Source organism: Rhopalosiphum padi, chromosome 2 (assembly GCF_020882245.1).
Source record: "Rhopalosiphum padi isolate XX-2018 chromosome 2, ASM2088224v1, whole genome shotgun sequence".
Classification (NCBI taxonomy): Eukaryota; Metazoa; Arthropoda; class Insecta; order Hemiptera; family Aphididae; genus Rhopalosiphum; species Rhopalosiphum padi.
Genome location: NC_083598.1, coordinates 240,588 through 263,537, shown reverse-complemented (window position 1 = coordinate 263,537; position 22,950 = coordinate 240,588). Strand labels below are relative to the sequence as shown.

Sequence of the window (22,950 nt, the reverse complement as noted above, 5' to 3'; positions counted from 1 at the left end):
AAATAAAAAATTCTGGGAGGAGGTCACGTTCCCCCAGTGGCTCTCCTGGCTACGACACTGGACTAAATTCCATAAACAGCATAAACAGTAAAAATAGATGATATCTAAAAAAAAACCATTGTGTATTTGTGTATATAAAGTTCTTAAATTTATAATAATATAATACACGTAAAAGTTTTAAGTTTCCGGAAATAATGTTTTTAAATTATATAAAAAAAATTAAGATCACTATTTATCGTTTAAATAAGTAATTTCGTCCAAATTTGTACTTTAAATAATAATTTTTCAAAATTTAGATATAAAAAGAAAAGTTTTTATGAATTTCAAACTATAAAAAAGTTTGCAATTTTTGCAATTTTGACAAATTTCAAAATGCAAATGCATATAAAAAATTGTAACAATTTGTACATTTTTGAGATTTCGACGAGATTTTTCAAAATTCTAATATTGTAAACGCTTATTATAAATTTTCGATATTTTTTAATTGAAAAATTAAAAATTTATGAGGAGCCTTGTATTTAATTTTGAAGCATTTCTATCGACTGAATAATTTTTATTTGACATTTATAGGAAAACTTAGTAAAAATCAAAAAATGTATTATGTCTATATGTAACTCAAAAATATTAAATTTTTTTGAAAATTTGATTGTAAATAGAAAATATTATATAATATTTAAATATTTGGTAAAAAATTTAAGTAATAACCGCAGGTTATTCGTTCTCAAGTTACACTAACAAGTAAAAACACAAAATAGATTTTGTTAAAAATTGAATTGGCGTAAAAATTCTAGTTTTATCAATTTTTTGTTTTCCGATTATAAGAAAAATGACTGAAAATTTTTAATTCTGATCTTTTTAAAGTTTTGACTATTAACTAGATACAATTTTCTATCAGTAATCTCCTCCATTTTAAAAAATTGAAGCATTTTAATACTTTATCAATTATTTATCCTTTTAACACTTTAGACAAAAAAATAAATTATAAAAATACACATCATTGTAAATTGTAAAACTAATACATTTATCAGTTTATCACTTTATAGTTTATACTCATAATCTAAAATATAAACACATAATTCAATTAAGAGAAAGGAATAAGTTAAATTTATTCGATTAATTGTAAAAGTATCTTAACAATTTTTATTGTTATTAGGTATTTGAACATTTTTTATGGATAGCATTGTGTATGTTGAACATACTGATTAATGAAATATGAAGAATGCTGTAAATACAATAATATTTTAATTTATAGGAATATTGGGAAAGGTATAGGATAAAATATTTATTTATACCACATTTTGAGTAAAGAATGAAATGTAAACACTAAACACTATATTTTGTACTATATTATACATAATAATATGTTTTGTTAAAATGTAATAGTATAGAATAAATACATATACAAGATAATTATACGAACAAAGGAATACCTGCAATACTTAAAAGTTATATTTTTACTCAAATTAAAACAGACTTTAATTAAAAAGTTAAAACAGTGAATACTATAGTTTAATTTTATTAAAATAGCTAAAAATTATATTATAGTTTCTCCTTCATAGTTGTTATAATATCTACTATAATATTAATGCTGTGTCACAAATATCAAGCTTACTATACAGACTACTGAGTATTTGTTGGTGATAATTGATAATATTACGATACATGCCTATCTACAGACATGAAACTATAGTAGTAGTCAGTAGAATAAAGAAAATGTTGTAAATAGGTAGAGTTGTACTTGTAAAACAATAATAAGAAATGTATCATTTTTTTAACATTCGCATAAAGTTTATTACGACCGGTTTTCCATGTATATTTTTTATTTTAAAATAGTAGTTGTATAATATAATATGTGGCGTGCGTTTTAAGCACAAATACACGATATATTTTAGTATTTTACGGAGTTTTTATATAAATAAACAAATAATTTTAACATCTACGCTAATTGTTTATTCCAATTGTACCTATCTCCGCATTGAAAGAACCTAACAGAGTGACAGTCATTATACGTATTGATATAAACTTTTGTATTACTATTACTACTATTATTAAAATATGTTTCTACGATTATAGTACAATAAAACACTTAAAATTCTATGAAATAAATACAAGAAAAAATAGAGGTAGTTCGCTAGTTTTGCTAAATGAAAATAAATCCGACGATCTGATATTACAGTAAAAAAAAATATAATAATTTTGCAGTTACCCGATGATATACTTCACACCCTATTACAGAGATGCAATTCCGAATTACATTTCCGGACATTTCTGTAGATAATCCTACTTAAAAACCGGTTCGTCAACAACGCGTAACGCGTTAGATGAATTCTTGTCGGTCGTATTCAATAATAATTATCGTGCAACCATTAAATCGAAGTCCTTTTACAATATGATAATAATAATAAAAGTAACGTTACTCGGTCCTATTACTGTAGTATATAATAGTAAATTGGTACTTAGCTACATAACCTCCACTAATATAAACGTATATGATATATTGACATGTATACCTTATATATTATTTGTATGTACTAAACTGTCTATACTACTATGTGTGTAGATGGAGTGATTATCAATATCACGATATTCATACAATCCCTAGGAAAATAAAGATGATGCAATGGCGTAAACAGATGAGCCAAGTTCAAGGTTCGATAGGCTTTACAACTGTAAAATAATTTTAAAAAAATTATAGTCTTAGAAGGATTTATGATGTTTAATCATGTTTAATCTCTCACTTACCACAAATAAATAATTCTCGGTTATGACACTGGCGATACTTTCACACTTATTCAAGTTGATATATTATAATATGTTGGCGTGTATAGATAAAGTTGTACCGACGTGTTACCAACGTGTGAGTATAGGTATGCATAAGACATGATATAACGCAGTGCGATCTTTAAAAATTGCTCCTGAAGGTAGATCTTTTCAAACTCAAAGTGTTACTTGGGAAAAAAAATTGTATAATACATATGTTGTGGGCCTCAGCCCTCAAGAAAAATTTTTTTCTGCAAACATAATTAATTATATTTAACTATAAATTTACAAATTTACGTACGTATCTAACAATTAACACAGTTAAAGTACCTATACGTTTAAACACCCAAAAGTTTGACGAAATACTAATAGACTAGATAAATATTGAAAAAGATATGCTTCACAAAGTACGATACTAATGATAACTATTATCAGTTTTTATCAATAGTATTATGAGAAATATATATTATATAAGCCTTAAGTGATACACATATAACACGATCTAATAAATAATAATATTACCGTATTCAAGCACGTATTCAGGATCAATTTTCGAGGGGGATTTAAAATAGTTTTAATACATGAAAAAAAATTATTGTAAAATTAAACATACAATTTGTAGTTGGTTTTTGTTTCTACTTTAAAATATTTCGGGGGAGGAGGTTGAACCATCCCCTATATATGGGCTTGAACGTGTTGAATTTTCCGATTTTGAGATAATAGTTATCAATAGTTAAAACTATTAGTATAGAAAAAATATATATAAATTCAATAAACTATATAAGTTTTTTTTATTATTTTTTGATTTGCGACACATTTGGCTTTATTTTTAAATGTGACTGGGGCCGCATAAAAATGAGTCATGGGCGATGGGCTACATATTTTACATGATTGTCTAAAGGCTTTTAAAGTTAATATACAAATATACAGGATCTACAAATACATTACGATGATAGGTAACTGTCAAACTGTGCGATTATGACCTACACCTTATACCTACCTATAAATTATAATTAAGATTTAATATATATCAAACTCTAGCCTCTAATCCAGTGGTTTTCAACCGATGTGTCGTGAGCACTTTTGAAGTGTGCCACGAAAAATTTGTTAATAACTTAATTATATATAAAATATGCTTCACATATTATATGGATTGGTGTGCCACGAACATTTTGTAGGAGATGAAGTATGCCGTGTGGTTAAAAAGGTTGAAAACTACTACTCTAATCATTAGTCACAAAATCTGAATAGATACTTAATACTTATAATAGATACTGATCAGCGTCTATACTGATTCAGACGATTCAGTTGTCTTCTTTTGCACACATATTGCATGTATAATTATATATTGTAAATATACGTTCAGTTGAAGTGTCCGTAAGCAGGTACCTATATCACAAATTCATAACCATAACCAGTATCCAGTAAACTTATATAATAAAATCATAACCCATAAGTAATAACTAATAAGTATAATGTATATACCATAGAAACGATATACGCGTCGTATTAAAAATTATGTTTTCGACACTGCGGATAACAACGTTCTCCGTAATAATAAGAATAAACTATATCAAAAAAATGGCATTAAAGTCATTACTCATTATTACAAAAAAAAACTGAGTTTAAAGTTATATTTAAAAATTGATAAATTTCATATTTTGTCTGAACTTTGCACACAGCGCAATAAATGTAACATATACGATAGATATACTTTCATAATATCAAATAATATCCGTACAATATTATTAATTTAATTATTAATAGAATATAAACGAATTGGGTTGATAGTGTTGGTACTATTTTTATGTACTCGTTATATTAACTACTGTCTATTACATTTTAAAAAGAGTTGCATTGAATAATTATTGTTTGTTTTAAATGTTTCGTTGTAAATCTTCGTCTATTTGATGCTTATACTTCCTTAAATCAGTTAAATCTATATTAGAAGTAAAATCTCTAACACTAAACTTGCAGTATTATAGTTAGGTATTCTACTACTCTACATCGATCGCAGACTAGACTAACTAACTAAAAATTATTATATGTTCTGTAAAATATTTGATAAAATTGTAATGGCTGGCAGTTTTAAGATATTTTGTGATTGTGACAATTGACGAGGATTATTGAAAATTATATTTAAGTAGGTACCTTTATAGGTACTGCGTATAAGTATAATCAAACTTATATCAGATAAAAGAGGGGGCTGCGTTAAGTTGACCCCTCAGTGTTATTTTTTTTTAGCGGACTAGGGAATTAATTTGTAAATTCTGAAAACCAATTTGAAAATTATTTTAAAAATATTGGTATCATTTTGATATTGATAGCTACATTTGTAGGGGGCTCCATGAATTTAGCCCCCCACAACTTGTTTTTTTATTTCCTGAGGTTCCTGTCTCCCTGATGATTTATAAATTCGGAGATTGGATTTAAAATTATTTACAATTAATTTACAATTGTTTACAATTCGTCCGAAAAAAATTGCACAATGTGGAGGGGCCAACTTCATATACGTCAATCAATGTTTTCAAATTTACAAATGGACGATAATCTGTCGCTAATTTTATTTGTTGGAAAATAAACCAACATTATTATGAACAATATATGATGTAATAATATATATTTTATAGAATACATGTGTATAAACAATTTTATAAATTTTTTTAAACATTTACTAAAATATAATCTTTAAAAGTTATAATATAAGCTATTCTTAATTATTATAACATATAATTGTATCATAAAGTATCCAAAATCACAATGTATGGGTAAATATATCTCATTCAAATTGAAAGCACTCAGTATTTTGTTTAGTCATAAAATATATAAAATTAAAAGATAATTAAAATTATATAATATATATATATATTTACGAATAACGTAATGATTTGTATTTCTCTACTTAAGTTATTATTGATTTAACTATAAAATATAAAATGTTAAAATTATTACAATCATTATTTGTGTTTATAATGGTTTAAATAAATACAATACGCAATATTAATATATATATATATATATATTTTATTAATAATATTATAATATATTTGTCCATTAATCAAGTCAAGTCCAAACAAATCAATAATAAAAATTTAAAAAACAAACAATTTTTATCTTTTTTTAAAGTGCCAATTCTATAAAATAATATTAAAAAAATGTATAACTATCTATAGTCTTTTAATTTGGCACTTTCATAAAGATTGAATACTTATACAATTATTATCCATTTGGATTTAAAACTCAATGTTTTCTAAACACTAAAATAAATAGCACCTAATAATTGAGATTTTTCTGTTTAACTAAGTCCAAAAAATTATTTTGAGCATAAAACTTTTTTCGTAACATTCTAGGTAACAAATAAATAATGGTAGATACGGATATATAGTCCATAATCTTATATAAACTAATTATTTTTTACACGGTATACGTGGTTAAATTTGAGGTCGATACTGCTAATGAACAAAACAATAAACAATAATTAAAAAAAAAAAAACTTAATAATTAACAATCACAAGAATAAGTTTCACCGGCAGAAGGATTTCTGTGAAGACTCCATAGCACACACAGCGACATCACCATTTCCGTAGACAGGCTGCTGCAGACCACTTGGATGATGGCCTATCAAAAAGCCAATGATATTCATCATATACGCAACATAAATAGAGCGACATTGGAAATATCATTTGATTTAGAGCCATCGACAATACGCATTTTAGGAGAAACTGGGCTGCAAACGTTATTTTTAATTTTTGTTATCAAGCAAAACCAAACCATAAAACAACATACACGTTAGTTAAATTATATATTTATATAATATAATATAATAATAATAAAATATCTACCTCAATGATTTGACCAATGATTCCATAGTTGCGTATATCCTGTCGAAGTGTGGACGGTTTTCTGGCTGATATTGCCAGCACTGTAACATAAGACGATAAATCTCTTCGGGTGTTCCTTCAGGAGCAGGCATTCTATAGCCTAATATTAATTTAAAATAAAACAAGTTATTATTTATTGTTGATTGTTATTAAAAATAATCAATAATTATATTAATATTATATTGAGGTTTGATTACTCTTAAAATCATTTTGTACTTCTTTATTACCTGTATCAATTTTTTCTCGGGCCTTTGAATTACTAAGACCACTATAGGGTGTTCCTCCTTTGGCAAATATCTCCCAACATAGTACACCATAACTCCAAACGTCACATAATGTAGTATATTTACCTATATTCATAAGTAAATAATAATAGGAAGAATATTATATTTACAAACTTTTATCTTAACCTTAATTTGACTTACCAAAATTAAGAGCTTCGGGAGCTGTCCATTTAATTGGAATTTGTTTCATACCATCAGATACTATATACTCTTCTTCTTCTCTGGACATACCAAAATCAGAAATCTTCACTATATTTTTATCATCTAATTTGAATAGGGAAAATTAAATTATTAGGTTTTAATCAGTATATTTTTTAAATCTTATTTTTTGGACCAGCCATTTAGATGACTAGACTTTATTTTTTTCTCTTGATTATTGTATAAACTATAAATAGTATAATTTACCTATAGTTTTATAGATATTATCATAAACTTATAATAATAATAGTAGATGATATTATTTAAACTATTGTATCTAATTATTTTAATTAAAAAATGCTGGAATATGAGGCTTTGCAAAAGATCTTTTTGAATCATATTTTAGTAACAGAACTCAAATAGTAAAAATAAAAAATGGAAATAGTAAACCTGCGATTTGTACACACTCTGTTCTTTAAAGAACAGTCCTAAGGCCATTACTTTTTGAAATGTATATTAATAGCTTACTAAATTTAAATATATCAGGAAAAATAATTTGTTATACTGACGACACTCTAGTGTTATTGAAGAAAAAATCGAATGATTTATTATTCGAATTAGCTAATAAATCAATTAAACTAATAAAGTCAGGGACGTATGCAGAAAAAAGTTTTGGGATGTTTAATCAGTTATTGAAAAGTAGAACTTTTTTTAATAAATTTACAAAAAAAAAAAAATATGATAATTAGGTAAACTTAAAATACTTTTTTAAATACAAACATTGATTTAACAAAATTAATATTAAAATTGAATAAGTAAATAACCATACAAAAACCCAAGTATTTCAGGGGGTTGAACACCAAAAACACCCCTCTGTGTACGTGCCTGAATAAAGCCATGGTTTGATAACAATTATTATATGGCAATTAATTTAAACAAATCTTATTTTTACAATTTAATATTTATAACAATAATAATAATGTGTTAGTCGACCAAGCACTGAGTAGGGAAAAATGGAGAGAATTGCTTGTAGCAGCTCAGATCCTACAAGGACCGTTAAACTAAGGAAAGAAAGTAATAATAATAATAATAATAAAAACTATAAATTACTTTTATTAATATTATTTGTAAACAAATAAATTACTGTAATTGTATATTGAAATAAAAAGTTATTAAAAATAAAGTATTTAGGTTTGACTTATGATAATAAACTAAATTGAAAATATCATATTGAACATTTAACCATCTTGGTAAGAACATTTTTTTATATATTTAAAACACTTATTAGACTAATATTAAATACAAAAGTTTTAAGGACAGTATAAATTTCATTAGTATTAACATACATATTCCATAATTTAATACTGTATAAGCATTTGGCGAGGTACTTATAAAACACATCTTACATCATTAAACTCTACGACCAACTCTTTAATACCTAATAAAGTATATTTTTAAAAAGCCTTCTCACTCCGACTAGCATAATATATAAACTATTTAATGTTAATAATCTAGAAATACTACATAAAACTCACTTATTTGTATTATTATATAAATATAAAAATCTTATGAAAAAAACCAATGTATAATTTTAACACCAGATAGATAGAAAAAAGAAATAAAACAAATTATTTAGTATGTCGTCTTTAAATATTGGTACTAATTTATTACGTGATAAAAACATTAATATTGATTCTTTTTCAACATTTACTTAATTTAAGATGTATGTTAAAAATTTAATTTAATCTATATTATTATTTATTTATATAATATAATTTAAAGTTATATTTATTACCTATAGGTATTTAATTTTAGTTATTGTACAATCGTTGAATCATTTTAATTTTATCTTGTGTTTTGACAATTTACTATTGCTGTTATTAAAATGTATCTTATTGTTAATTAATGATTCACTCAATCCAAAACAAGTTTATTTAGAGATTGGGTCAGAAAGTATTTTTATTTATAAAAGAATTAATGGATTTAAATATTTCTGAAAGAAAGTTCTTATTTTATTCTACTCTATCCAAAACAATGTTATTTTGTTTATATTATGCTTGTTTTAAGTTAATAATTAATAACGCAAACACACCAGTTTTATTTTATACATATATATTTTTAATTTTAAGAGCAATTTTATATCTGTTCAGTCATTTTTTTAATTCAAATTAAAAACAAAAAAGGTAGGCAAGAGGGAACCGTTTAGCTATAGATAATGTGTCGAGTGTGTCACTGTAATGGACGGGCGTGATAAATTCGAATTCAATTTTATGAAAAACAATTTTGATTTGAGATGGGTCATTCAATCTAGCTAGGAATATCAATAAGTATATTTCATTATATAATTTTTTAAATAGCTATTAAAATTAAAGTTATTTATTTTACTTTTAATAATATTGATTTAATTTTTTCCGAGAACATTGCATTTATTAAATTATTATTAGTATTAAATTGATATAATAATAAATATTTATACTATATTTCAGTAGTATAATAATATTTTTCTGGGTATCTACCCCTGTACCTCAGTCACTCCACTCACCTAAACTTTAAATACTTATATATTAAAAAAACATAAGCTATTCGTCCAAATTTCGATTTTTATGTATTAAAATACTCCGAAAAATATTCTGCTTCAGAATATGAAATTAAAAATGTATATTGAAAATCAAGAAAGTAAAAAACATGAGAATTATAGCGACAAAAATAATAAAAAATATATAGGTATATAATTTTTTTTTTTTAATGTTTACTTCAACTATAAACAAATATTTTTAAATACATTAATTTGAAACATAACGTGTTTTTGATAAAATAATCGACCTGTATACTATTTTTTATACTTGACGATACGGACAAATTTTAACTAATGTAGCCAGCCAAATAAAAATGTTAAGCAACATTGATTACACATTAAAGTAAAAATATATAAATAGTAAGACTGTGTATAAATTTATTATACGTACGAATGTACATGTATACTAGGCTAGGTTGTCACAAATTCAGGAAAACAATTTTAAAATAGATTTTGTCAACAAGTTAAGTAATTAACTTGATTATTTTACTATTCATCGAAATAATATTGTTTTTTTACTAGAAATGTTTAGAAAAGTTAAAATAATATACTTCATTGGGACGTTATATTAAAAAACGTACAACTCCCAGTTAAACCGGGATGTTTGGCAATCCTAAGCATACTGCAAAATAAGTTTAAAATATTTACTCGTGCCTCATTTCTTTGTATATATATATATATATATATATATATATATATTCTATAATTTATAAACTTACCAACTAAACAGTTTCGAGCTGCGAGATCACGGTGAATGCAGTTCTTACTCTCTAAGTACATCATGCCAGCGGCTGCATCACGACACATTGAGACCAATTGGAGAACAGATAAGGTCTTGGAATTATTTCTTAAATACGATAACAACGACCCTCCTATAAACAAAAATATTTATTTAGTAAACAATAAACATCATAAAAAATAGTTATACATATAATAGCCAACTATAGTAGGATGTTCAAATGATTATTAACCTATGGTGTTTGATTAAATCAACAGCTTATCACTTATACTTATTATTATTATATTTAATACAAAATAATAATAACAGAATATATTTAAAAATACTTGCCTGCGACTAGTTCCATGACTATCATAATAGGTTGTTTTTGCACACAGATACCGATAAGCTTAACAACATTAGGGTGATCGTATTGTTTCAAAATACGACCTTCCTGCAGAAATTTCTTTTTGTGTTCATCTGGTACGGTAACACGACATGTTTTTACCGCAGCTTCTTTGTTAGTAGACCGCAGTCTTGCTTTATAAACATCACCAAAATTACCCTGAAATCATACATTTGAAAAGAAAAAAATATTTATATACAAATATACAATGAACATACTCTGCCTATTTTTTCAAGTAGTAAAACATCATCATTGTTTAATTCCCAGCGTTCTCTAGGAATTGGTTGTCGAAGTATAGCTCCTGAGCGACTAGTGACTGGTAATGCACTTTGATATTGATATGTAATAAGTTCTTGAATGGTAGGGAATGATGGTCCTTCAAAACGAAACTCACCCTATATGTACAATAAAAATTTTTTAAATTATTGGCACAATAATTTTATCTAACTTAATTTGTAAACGTTTCACTTACCTCAGAAGTGGTTTGGACAATAAAATGCTTGTGACCACCCCAACATACAGACAACACTGTCTGATTTTCATCGTTCCTAGTAGTTTCTCTCACTAAAAAGTCACCTTCTTTTGTTAAAAGCCGAACAACTTCTTCTCTCGGTAACACTCCATGGAACCATTCTTCTTCTATTAATGATTTCACAGAAGATCCAACCTAAAGTAATAATAATATTAAATCATGCAAATTGTTGTTTAAAATAAATTTTGTTATTGTAAATAACACATTAAGAAGACGATATACTCGCATGTATTGTTTTTGTATTACAAACGCATAACAAATTAGTTGACCTATAATTAAATTTGAATATAAAACTATTATTTAGTGCTCGATGTAGATTTTTTGAGATAATTTAATTTTAAGCATGCTATGAACATTTGAATTTTAATATTCTTACAAATAACATACGCGAGTATAACGTGGTCTTAAAGTAGATAAACACAATGGGTTTTATGGAAAAAAGTCAATGTTTTAGAGAAAAAGTACTCAAAAATGTTGTTATAATTTGTAAGGTTAAAAACACACAACTCATTAATATTCATCCCATCGCTAACTTTAAATAATAATACTAATAATTTAAAAACCAAATTCTATACATTTTTATTCACATCACACAAATTATTAGTAATAACTATAATACAAATATACAATTTCTAAGCATGTCGTCGAACATTGTTAAAATGAGTATTAGTCATTCTCAAATAAACGAGATTCACCTGAACAGATTAAATGAATCATAAAATAGGTAATTTTGTATAATATATTCTATAGAAATTATTGTTTAATATAGTAAATTAACTTCATACAATTATGTTAGTAAAAGCTTACCACACTAGGCAAAAAGTTGTTAGAATTGTTGTCAGAAAATGGCACAGGCGTGACTATCGGTCGCATATCAACAATAACCGATCCATCGTTTCCATCTAAACTGTCAGAATGATAGTGATTGCTATTATCACTATTTTGTGGACCTACTCCTGAGCTCGGTGTAGTTGTAGTAATGGCACTATTATTATTTTGCACTGAATTTGAATCCATTGAAAGGTTACCATTCCCTGAATTTGGTACAGACTTACGACGGAATGGTTTACGCAAGATGTCTACCAAGCTAGACGTAGCCAATGTAGTAGCTATAGTCATCATGGATGAGGCTTGACTAACGTTACTTAACGAAGGCCTTTTCAGAGTACCATCAACCTGGAAATTGAATAAATTATGCAATTCATTTTATTATGTAAAAGTAAAAAGATAGATATAAATAAAAATACAATATTAACTTACAGTAATGTCAATATCGTTTATATCTAACGATGGAAGATCGCATCCAGAAGGCAATTCTTCACAGCCAATTTCAAAAAGTGCTTTTTTTATAACATCTACTTGCTTTTGTAGTCTATGTTCTTCGCTTTTGAGTTCAATTAATTGTAGTTCTCTAAAAAGGAATAAGATTTGTATGAAAAAACTATCCTCTTCGCACTAAAATATTGTTCTCGACTGTTAAATACAGCATTAACACAAAGCGTATAAGTATTAATATATTTCAAGTACGAAAAGATAAATGGCCAAAGTCCAATTGCCCACGCTATTTTTTCAACACAATATTTTTTTAGCAAAGTGGGATAAAGTTTGAGTGGAAACATTAATATTTTTGATAATTTCAACTTACCAATGACGTGTTTTTATAAGTAAGACTGATAAAAATTGTATGATATGTTTCCACTTAATTTACTAAATTTAAATATCAAATAGACTGAATACAATATACAAATATTAGGCAAGAATTCTGGTAAATAATATCTGATGACCGGTCCTAGGTCACTTTGTACGGTCGGGTAAAAATTAAGATGGCAGAACGCGGATAGTTTGTACTATTATACACATAAAGTACATATAAAATATAAACGAGTCGTTATAGCATCTATTCGAAATGAAAATCTCCTTAAGAATTCATAAGAGACAAAATTTCAATGCGGGTGAAAATAATAATAAACTATTAAATTTATGTAACCAGCATCAAAAAAAGAAAATAACAAACTTTTAAATTCCTTACTTAGGTATATTGTTATATTATACATAACATGTAATTTTTAACGATTTTTTTAATATTATTATTTATTTATATTTATATTGTATACATTTTTAATTTTCTTTTTAACATAATTTTTGATAATATATAGTAACTGATTATTTTTACTTGTTAATATATATCATATTTTTAACGTTTGTAATATTGACCTTTTTATTTAATTTTTACATTTTAATAATTTACATTAAAATTTGAGTATATACTTTTTTTGTATTGAATAGTACAAAGTGTCCGCATTTTGAAAATCTAAAATGAACATTTTTATCCGACCGTACAAAGTAACAGTTTTCCCTGATGACCTAACCTTAATACAAATTATATATTGTACTTAAAGACAATAAAGAATACATTACAACTAATCTATGTAAATAGTGTAAGGTAACTACTTATTATTTAATATAATTTTTCCCATTGTATCATATATCATACTATTCCATTTTAAATGGAAAACATTCTATTAATTAGATAAAATAATATGTATGAAACATTAGTATTTAATAAAGCTGTATAATATAATATGATACAATACAATTTACAAATCACATATTATATTTTTACACACTTAACAAACCCCCAAAAGTATAATTTCAATATTAAAATTTAAAACAGTGCATGGTTTATTGAGATATATTAATCAATTTGAAAACAATTTCAAATTGATTAATATACAATTTCAAAATAATAATAAATAAAATGGATACCTATTTATTATTTCTATATACCTAATAATATATATATATATTACGGATAAAATAGGAAGTCGGGCATTATGCACAGTGACCGGGAACTGTAACATATATATTACACAATATGATATATGCTATACTATAACCAGATAACTGAGTAATTTTATTCTTTTAGTATTCGGTGGTCGGTTAAGTTAGGTTAGACAAAGAAATGAAAATACGATTATCAAGGAGCAATGTTGTATTGCTATCATATACATAGCACATTGATGATAGAAAAATGGTAATATAGGAATAACAATAATAATAATAATAATATAAACACAACACAAATCTATGTTTGAAATAACTAATGCGCAAAGCCTGCACGTTGACGTTTACCCCTCGACATCATCACTTACGAATTATTTTCTGACTTGTTATCTACACTGGTTTCTATAGCATCTTGGCATTCTTTCAGCCGGGTTTCAAGTTCAGTCATTTTATTGCGCACCCAGTCCATAGTCAGATTGTCGACTGCCAACTGGTTAGCTTGCAGATGTCCAGACGTATCGCCTTGCACTAATGCGTCGTCGAATGAGATCTCGACGTCATTTCGTTCAGTCCTGAAACGCCGTAAAAAACCATTATGATAATTTGATTAGGTATTGACTTTTAAAAATAATACATAGAACATAGAACCTAAGTGAAATCAATAATATGCTGTAATATTATATGATTAATTTCGAGAGGCGTTTATAACATAATTTAGTTAATGTATATGTATACATACTGTACAGAATATCAATTAACCAATAACCATATAATATTATCATTGCATTAGTATTGATATACACTGTATCACTGTCTGTTAAAATGTTGATTTATTTCATAATCATCTTAAGAGGTATATTGTGGGGCGCATAGTAGTTGCTTCCTGAAGTCAAAAAGGTCAATAATTTTTAAACGAATTGCCTAACTACATCGACATGGTCAACATTTTATCTTAAATGAAAAGGGTCTAGTACTAGTTTCCTCGTAATAGCCTGGTCATAAATGTGTAAGTGATGGAATCAAATATTTTCAAACATCATGCAGGTTCAATATAAGTTTGTAATATTGAAGTCAGAGGATTTAATTTTCTTCTCATTTATGGACAGAAAAATGTTCAAGGATTCAGTGTACAACTAATGCGTGCGAATCTTTCCACAATAAATTTAATATCTATTTTGAGTCTCCGCATAGCATACTAATATACATACATTTATCGAAGTCTTAGAACTAATTCAGACTGAGATTGTAAATTTAATACAACGTTCTAATAAGCCTAAACCACATGCACGACTAAAAAATAGAAACAAAATAATTTTCATTGATACTCAAATAAAAAAGTTGAATGAAAAAAAAAATATCAAATTTTGAGTACCTACCTACAAGTATTGGCTAAAAACTATAAGCCTAAGCAATGTTATAAATATATTTTTACCATTGTATTACCATACATTTGTTTTATTGACTATATTATTTATATTTATTAGGTGCTACCACCTGTTTTCTATTGACTTCTTATTATAAAATTAACAATTTTTTTTTTTATTATTGATATTAGTATAACTGTGTATACCTATTATTTGTATAAATGTATATATTATATAGTACATAATATATATAGGTACCTAAGACTGGTATTTTTAATAATAATAAAATAATAAATAGTTTAAAAAATTTAAAAAAAATTAAATACTTCTAAATAACTATAATTGTACATAGATAATATAATAATATAGAGTAATAGCAATAATTATTATGTTACTGTAAACTTAATTAATATAATAATAATTATTATTATTTACTGAAGTTTATGAACCACTAGGTACTTAATTGTATACGAGAGGGTCAAGAGGCAATATTAATGTGAAAATTCTTGGGAGGTAACTCGTATAGTCGTATATATAGGTACTCGGTGTTATACGATTAAGAACGTTTTATTTTTTTAGTAACACAATTGAGAACGATTGTCGGAAAATCAAAGAAATAGTATTTTGCATAAAAGTTAGCAGGTAAAAACGTTCTCAATCGTGTTCTACCCAAATTATAAGCTACCTGGTCATCGGAGGCAACTAGTGTATATTAATCTTTTTATTTACAATAAAGAATAGGAGGCAAGTTTTCGTATATTTTGGAAGACAACTAGTATGTTCCATCAAGCGACGATATTGTCAATCAGAGGCGAATAAAATAAAATACAATTAGGTAGGTTGCTTATCTATATTTATTATTTAATTAGGTACTAACTTTTTTGTATAGTCGTTATACTCTTCACACGGTTGTATGATATCCGTGCATGATTCCATACGCAAGCCGATCTGTACGAACTCTTCAGACGCTGGATTCCACTGTACGGCCAATTCAATTAAAGCGTTTTTCCTGAAAATTAAAAAGTTAAAAAAATCAAAGTTATTACTGTTTCGAAACATTGGTTTGTCGACAGCATAATATTATTGTTTAGGTCAAACGCGCGGGACTACAATATCAATTACAATTTACACTAACCAATCGGCTATGATATTTTCCAGCTCTTGTTTATGATGTTGCATAAATGCTGGCATCATTATTGTCTGGAAGTCTTTTTCTGATTCTTGGGCTTCGGCAATTAATAGGACGTATTCATTATGTACAAGATGCAATCGCCGACAAGCCCTTTGATATTTTTCCCGGACATCATCCAATTTTCTTCCTCCTCGGCCGCCTAATTTAAAAATTATTAAATAATATTTATAAAATAATTGAATGACTCAAAAACTTTAAAAAAATGTTTAAAGATTGTTTTCTTTCTTAAGAATATGTATAAACAAATAAACTTACTTTTGAAAAAATGTTCTTCAAATCTTGACCTCATTGAACGATAGGTTTCTAAGTGTTTAGTGTAATCTGCTTTTTTCCTTGCTAACTCGTCGACCAACTAAAAAGCAGAAATGTAATTGAAGTATTATGTGTACGGATTCTTATCAACTAATAATTATTCTATTCAATAAAAATTTGTCAAATCACCCAGTTATCATGATTACCCCCTGCTAAGTATTAGCGTCATAAGCACATTTTTTATCGAGTTATACAACAAACTACATTAGTATACATTACAAAATTCTAATTTAGCATGAATATTTTAAACATAAAAAAAATATATGAAGTATAAAGTATATTATACAATATGTGTGGTATACATTCATAGTTTTATACTAATAATTTATCTTTTGTTTATCTTTTGGAAGAATTGCTTAAAGTTGAATGTTGATATCGCAATATATACCAAGTACCAAAAATAATAAGTTCTTACAATTCTTACATCTTGTTAGGTCTTATCGAGATTCCAGAATGATTAAATTAATATAAATACGATTACAAGGAATACTAAAGGTAAGGTAGGTTAGTAAAAGGTTAAAACCAACCTAATTCAAGTAAATGTTTAAAACAAAATCCTATTCAATTGGAATAGTAAAAAAAAATAAAAACCATCACGTAATTATTGTATAAATAGATCTTAAGAAAAACTCATGGTTTAATAAATAGTATGTAGATGTATGAGTGAGTATTAAGTAATCCTGTTTAAGTGACAATCTTATAATTGAGTACTTCGTTTGTCAGTCGATCGAAATTATGGCCTCAGAATATTATTTACAAAGCACCTTTCAAAGATGTAAAATATATTATACAGTATTATGTAAATACTATCTGTAATTACTTATTCTCTATAAATATTATAATTTTTAACCATAAGAATAAAATAAATGGGGTACCTAAACTTAAATTTGTTTTGCATACAAAAAAGACAGAATGTAAATAACGGGATTACAAACTTGATGTTTAAATATAACTCTGGCCTCCCACACACGCAGTAATATTATAATGTCATAGGTAGTGCATACTGCATACTATAGTCTATACTCTATACTCTATACAGATAAACGTATTTCAACATTTAACTTGATGAAATTATTGTGTTTATAATTTCATATAATCTCATATGGAAATGTACAATATTTCAAAATTAATCGAATTTCTATATTAATCAACACTGGCGTATTTGAAACTATTAGAATAGGTAAATTTTATATAATGAAATAATTAATTTAATGATTGTAATTTTCAATTAAATATCCATTGTACGTAGAATACAAAAGTAAATTCATTATGGAAAGTTTTCTCTTTAAATATTTATTATAAATTATAATTTATTTAGTCAAGTGAAATACAAGGATATCAAACTTTGGCAATCCAAATTTAACATGACATATTATACATTTATACATATCGTATTAGATATGATTGTCATAACCTAAAATAACATTATTTCGAAATATAATTTGATTATCAAGGTATATATAGTAGATACGTCGATTAATAAATATCAATAAACAACTAATGTTAATATATTGCATACCCAATTGTTCAAATTGTTATTTGCTAATATTTAACGATTTAATGTGTAAGTATAAAATAAACCTATTTTTAGTTAGGTTAGGTTTTTCAACACTTTAGATAGATCCATTCTATAAATACTTTAAAATAATAAAAAAAAATAGATAATTACAAAAATTTTCAGTTTAAAATCAAATTTGTGTTTAAAAACAAAAAAAAATATTGTTTTATGAATTTGTATTTCATGAATATCGTCATTATGTAGAATATAATCTCATAATTATTTAGAATTCATTTGTGTACTTATTAATTATTTGAGTCCTAAAAGTGTCGTATTTTTTATAAAAAAAAATTACCTGAACAACAAGACTATAATAATATAATGACGTAGTTTTTATATACAAGTATTTAACTGGCTGAAACTATTATCACGAATTGAATTCAAGGTTCTAGTATTTATCGCAAGGTCAACCCTCTTTTTAAACCTACTCAGATTAATTTTTCTACTTTTTCACATAACAGCCAATTATCCTGAACAATATAATTTTTCTGTAAATAACCGCATGAGCAAAAAAATTACAATATTTATTTTAAATTTCTGTATAAGTATTAAATTGAAATGAACACGAGTGAAATATCTACAGATTATATATGGAGTATAATATTTTTAACAATAATAACTATAATATTATTTTGTCTGCATTAATTTAATTTATAATTTACATAACGTAATAAAAGTAAAATAAAAACAAATTATAAATTTAATAGGGATCAACTGAGAGGGGCGTTAGAAATTTCGCTCCCGAACCGAAATTTTAAATTGACGCTACTGTGGGTAATATTACTATTACTAATAGTTTTTGACAATATAATATCATACCTACTTATTATACTTTTATCCTAAACATAATATATGATATTATATACATGATGTAGATAATATATTAAATAATTTATTGCATCGTTGTATTTTATTTGGCACCGGTTATAAAGTTATAAGAATAGCACACACATAGAGATTGATTCGTGTAATTTAATATCGTAACATATGCATAGTGAAATTTTTGATACTAATTATTGATATATAATATAAAATGTACATCGTACACACTCAATGTCTCAATATAAATATTATAGGTACATATTTTATTATCATTCGTACGTGTTAATATAAATATTGGCTATTAATGCTATTATAGTAATTTAATTTATACCATAGCAGTATACAAACATCATGAATAAATGTCAACTGTCAAAATATTGTGAAATATATCATTTGTATGTCCATGCAAAATATATCTATAGATATTTATATACGTAAATATGTCGAGCAAAAACATTTCGTGTATTAAAAGCATTAATACAATATAGTTTAAAGTTACAACAAACTCTTTTATTTTTAACTAGTTGTACATAATTTACAAAAACGTATTTATATATGTATATACTTAAATTATTAGTTATGAACTTACTTTACAATGCAATAACTAATGAGTGTAAGCTATTCATATAATTAACAAATAATATAAAACATAAACATTATAAGCTATATATATAATAGTTTTTAAAATATTATCAAGAAGTGTTGTAATTTGGAAAATAGTAAATACGAATAAATCAGGTTAAAACTTCTTAATGTGCTTGGTTAGTTGGTTCCCATACACCTAATATATATGTATAAAAACGATAAATAAAATACTGCGGTAGCAGTAGTCAATTGTATTTTAAACAATATGCAAGATTAATAACAACTGTAACAATGTTTGTGTATGTGTGTGTGTGCTGTATGCGCATGTGAACTAGAGATACAAGCATATAGGGCAACGGTTCTCTCTGAGATTTTAGAGATTTTAGAAAGGGCTAAATAATGATTTTGAAAATTACTCCTGCTACTTGTGGGTCGCATATATTTTTAATGATTATGATTAAATAAACATTTATTATTTATTATTTATACATTAATTTCCTAATTATACTTTATTAATTTATAATTATAATGACAAAACAAATTCATTTCATAAAAATTATTAAATTTATTAGAATAGAATTAGTATATTAATAATGATATTCAATCGATATTGATTTTTTATTTAAAGTTTTTTTTATATCGATGGACGTTACCACTGTTTCTTTTATTATTTTATTTATGTCGATACGTGATTTTGGTTTGACAACTGTAGTATATTATCCAAATGTGCATGCATCACTAAAATGATTTCTATATTTGTTTCTGATAAATGTTATTGGCTAAAAGACATTTCGCAAAAATATGTTGACCCAAAAAATGTTAAAAATATCTCTTGTTCAGTGGCGTAACTATTTTTTTTTCGGGAGGGGGTTGATACATTTTTGTAAAATACAATTTAAGATTTTTGTAGCGATTTTCATAAACCATTAAAATTAAAATATTTTTTAAATTTTTCAATATTTCGGGGTGCGGCTGCATTCCCCTCAGTCCACCTGGCTATGCCACTGCTCCTATTCTAAGTCTATTAATTCGCTTTTCAACAAATCGGCATTGCAATTAAAAATAATAATTTCAGATATATATTTTGTTGTTACTGTCCACGAATTTTCAAAAATCCAAATGCATTACCAAAGTGTTTAATATCAATAATATCATTGAAAAAAACGTTATTTTCTTTCGTGATTAAATCGAATTTGGGACTAGTAATGTTATTAATAATAGTTGTATAGCGTCATCAATTTTATAAAATATGGGTTAAATAATAATCTTTAAATGCGTGTCACATCTAAACCAGTGATTCAATAGAAATAGTCAAATAGAAACAATAAAATAAGCAAGAATAATAAGATAATATGAATACAATTTATTGCGTATAACATTACACTGAAATCAAAATATTCGTATTTTATTTTATTTACTTTCTTTAAAATTGAATTTTAAAATGTACAATTTAGTTTTAGCCGGGAGTGGCAATCGAAAGTGTTGCGAGATAATATATTATCTCTATAATATGTTATATATTTTGTTGTACATGTAAGGCTTTCCTTCGCGCTGTGTCTGGCGAACGGTAGGCCACCACTATACCATAGTCGAATGAGAATAAAATGACGTATCTAGTCATAACCTAGTCCCTCAAATTAGCCAGGTCGGTGGTAACTGGTAAGTATATGCATATTGTGTACTTGTAAAAAAAAAAAAAAATAAAAAAATAAATCATTTACGCACATAATGAAACATAGGAAAAAAATAAAATAAAAATAACCATAATAACGAGCGAAAATAACCGCAGAATATACAACGTGTTTGAAATGTGCAACACGCGAGCCCAATGGCATTTCCGGAGAGTGAACAATTTTCTAGCGCACGCAGTGAACGGTCTCGCACAATCGGAGGTTAACCTAAGTCGTACGGCAATTGAATTACCAATTTTTAACTCATACAACTGATAAATGAAAAATCTATTTTACTTGAAACACGACCGAGTGAAGTTAAGAAATACAAAAAAAAGTCACTTAGATTTTACAAACCCGTACAACACTCGCTATTGTCATTGAAATCCGTTCAACTTAGTCATTGCTGGTCGTAATCCATAAGCACAACTTGAGGGGGGCTTGGAGGGCTAAGCCCTCCCAAAATGGTTTGTATATATCCTCTTCCACCTTAATATATCTCAGGGAGCATACACTCAGTAGGTACATACATGCAAATTATAATAGCACCTCCAAATTTAAAACTCAAATTGCGCTATTACCTATATAGAATTATTATATTATTATTACCATTGCGCATTTGCGCTGCACGCAATCGTCCCGACGAATACAATAATAATAATACGTAATGATACGATGAGTATAATGTAACGTTCGTGGTCGTGGCTAGAATAACGATATATAACTCTACTATATATAATATAATATTATAGCTTATATTTTATTATTGTTATAAATTTCTTCTCCTCTGTCGAAAGACAGTCTCTTGTACACGCACGCTCTTTCTCTCTCACGCACATGCACACGTATATCGTACTTATCGCCCTAAACACACGACGGTGTAACGCGTATCCACCTTGGCATTATTTTTACTGAATGTGACATAGACCTCCCAGCAGACCCGTCTTCTTTAGGAGGAAGAAGAAGAACACTGAGCATTGAACAACACAGAGAAGAAGAAAAAACATACACATGACGACAGCGATACGTATATTTACTATGTATAATGTATATATGGTATATAACACTGGCCTTGAACGCAGTGGCGGCGGCGCACACGCCTCGTTTGGACACGGTCCCCATTGTTCCAAAGAACGAGAAAAAAGACTGTGCAGTGGTAACTATACTCATGTGAAACTGTATATATATTATACACACGCATAGTTACTAGTTATTATATTATACATTATTATAAACGGTGAGATGATATGATGATGATTTGTTGAGAACTGAGAAGGAAGAAGAGGAATTACATCTTTTTTTTATACTTATCGTTACATATTATTTCATGTTTACGCACCGGAGAAGACTGCAGATCGCTGCCGTCGCC

General features: G+C 26.5%; 1 protein-coding gene and 1 long non-coding RNA gene across 5 annotated transcripts in view; both read right to left on the bottom strand.

Moving 5' to 3' along the window:
• Positions 1 to 2,291: 2,291 nt before the first annotated feature.
• On the bottom strand, positions 2,292 to 3,172 carry LOC132921057 (uncharacterized). 2 transcript variants are annotated; one of them, XR_009660823.1, is made up of 3 exons: positions 3,091 to 3,153; positions 2,743 to 3,011; positions 2,292 to 2,667 (listed from the first exon to the last, which is right to left on the bottom strand). It is a non-coding gene; the product is annotated as an uncharacterized LOC132921057 (long non-coding RNA). The 2 variants fall into 2 exon arrangements; XR_009660822.1 differs by having other exon boundaries at positions 2,743 to 3,172.
• Positions 3,173 to 5,363: 2,191 nt separating this feature from the next.
• Positions 5,364 to 22,950, bottom strand: part of LOC132919951 (tyrosine-protein kinase Fer) — a 42,798-nt gene continuing 25,211 nt past the window's right edge. The window contains exons 2-15 of one of the 3 annotated variants that reach the window (XM_060981905.1): positions 16,890 to 16,986; positions 16,578 to 16,773; positions 16,320 to 16,451; positions 14,447 to 14,650; positions 12,555 to 12,705; positions 12,102 to 12,470; positions 11,235 to 11,429; positions 10,981 to 11,157; positions 10,708 to 10,921; positions 10,358 to 10,510; positions 7,067 to 7,189; positions 6,869 to 6,991; positions 6,603 to 6,741; positions 5,364 to 6,378 (exon numbers count right to left, since the gene is read on the bottom strand). In XM_060981905.1, coding sequence (XP_060837888.1) covers positions 6,333 to 6,378; positions 6,603 to 6,741; positions 6,869 to 6,991; positions 7,067 to 7,189; positions 10,358 to 10,510; positions 10,708 to 10,921; positions 10,981 to 11,157; positions 11,235 to 11,429; positions 12,102 to 12,470; positions 12,555 to 12,705; positions 14,447 to 14,650; positions 16,320 to 16,451; positions 16,578 to 16,773; positions 16,890 to 16,986 — 2,319 coding nt within the window. In that variant the 3' untranslated portion in view covers positions 5,364 to 6,332. Of the gene's footprint in view, positions 6,488 to 6,602; positions 6,742 to 6,868; positions 6,992 to 7,066; positions 7,190 to 10,357; positions 10,511 to 10,707; positions 10,922 to 10,980; positions 11,158 to 11,234; positions 11,430 to 12,101; positions 12,471 to 12,554; positions 12,706 to 14,446; positions 14,651 to 16,319; positions 16,452 to 16,577; positions 16,774 to 16,889; positions 16,987 to 22,950 lie in introns of all 3 variants that reach the window. The other 2 variants (XM_060981904.1, XM_060981906.1) reach the window with 2 other exon arrangements.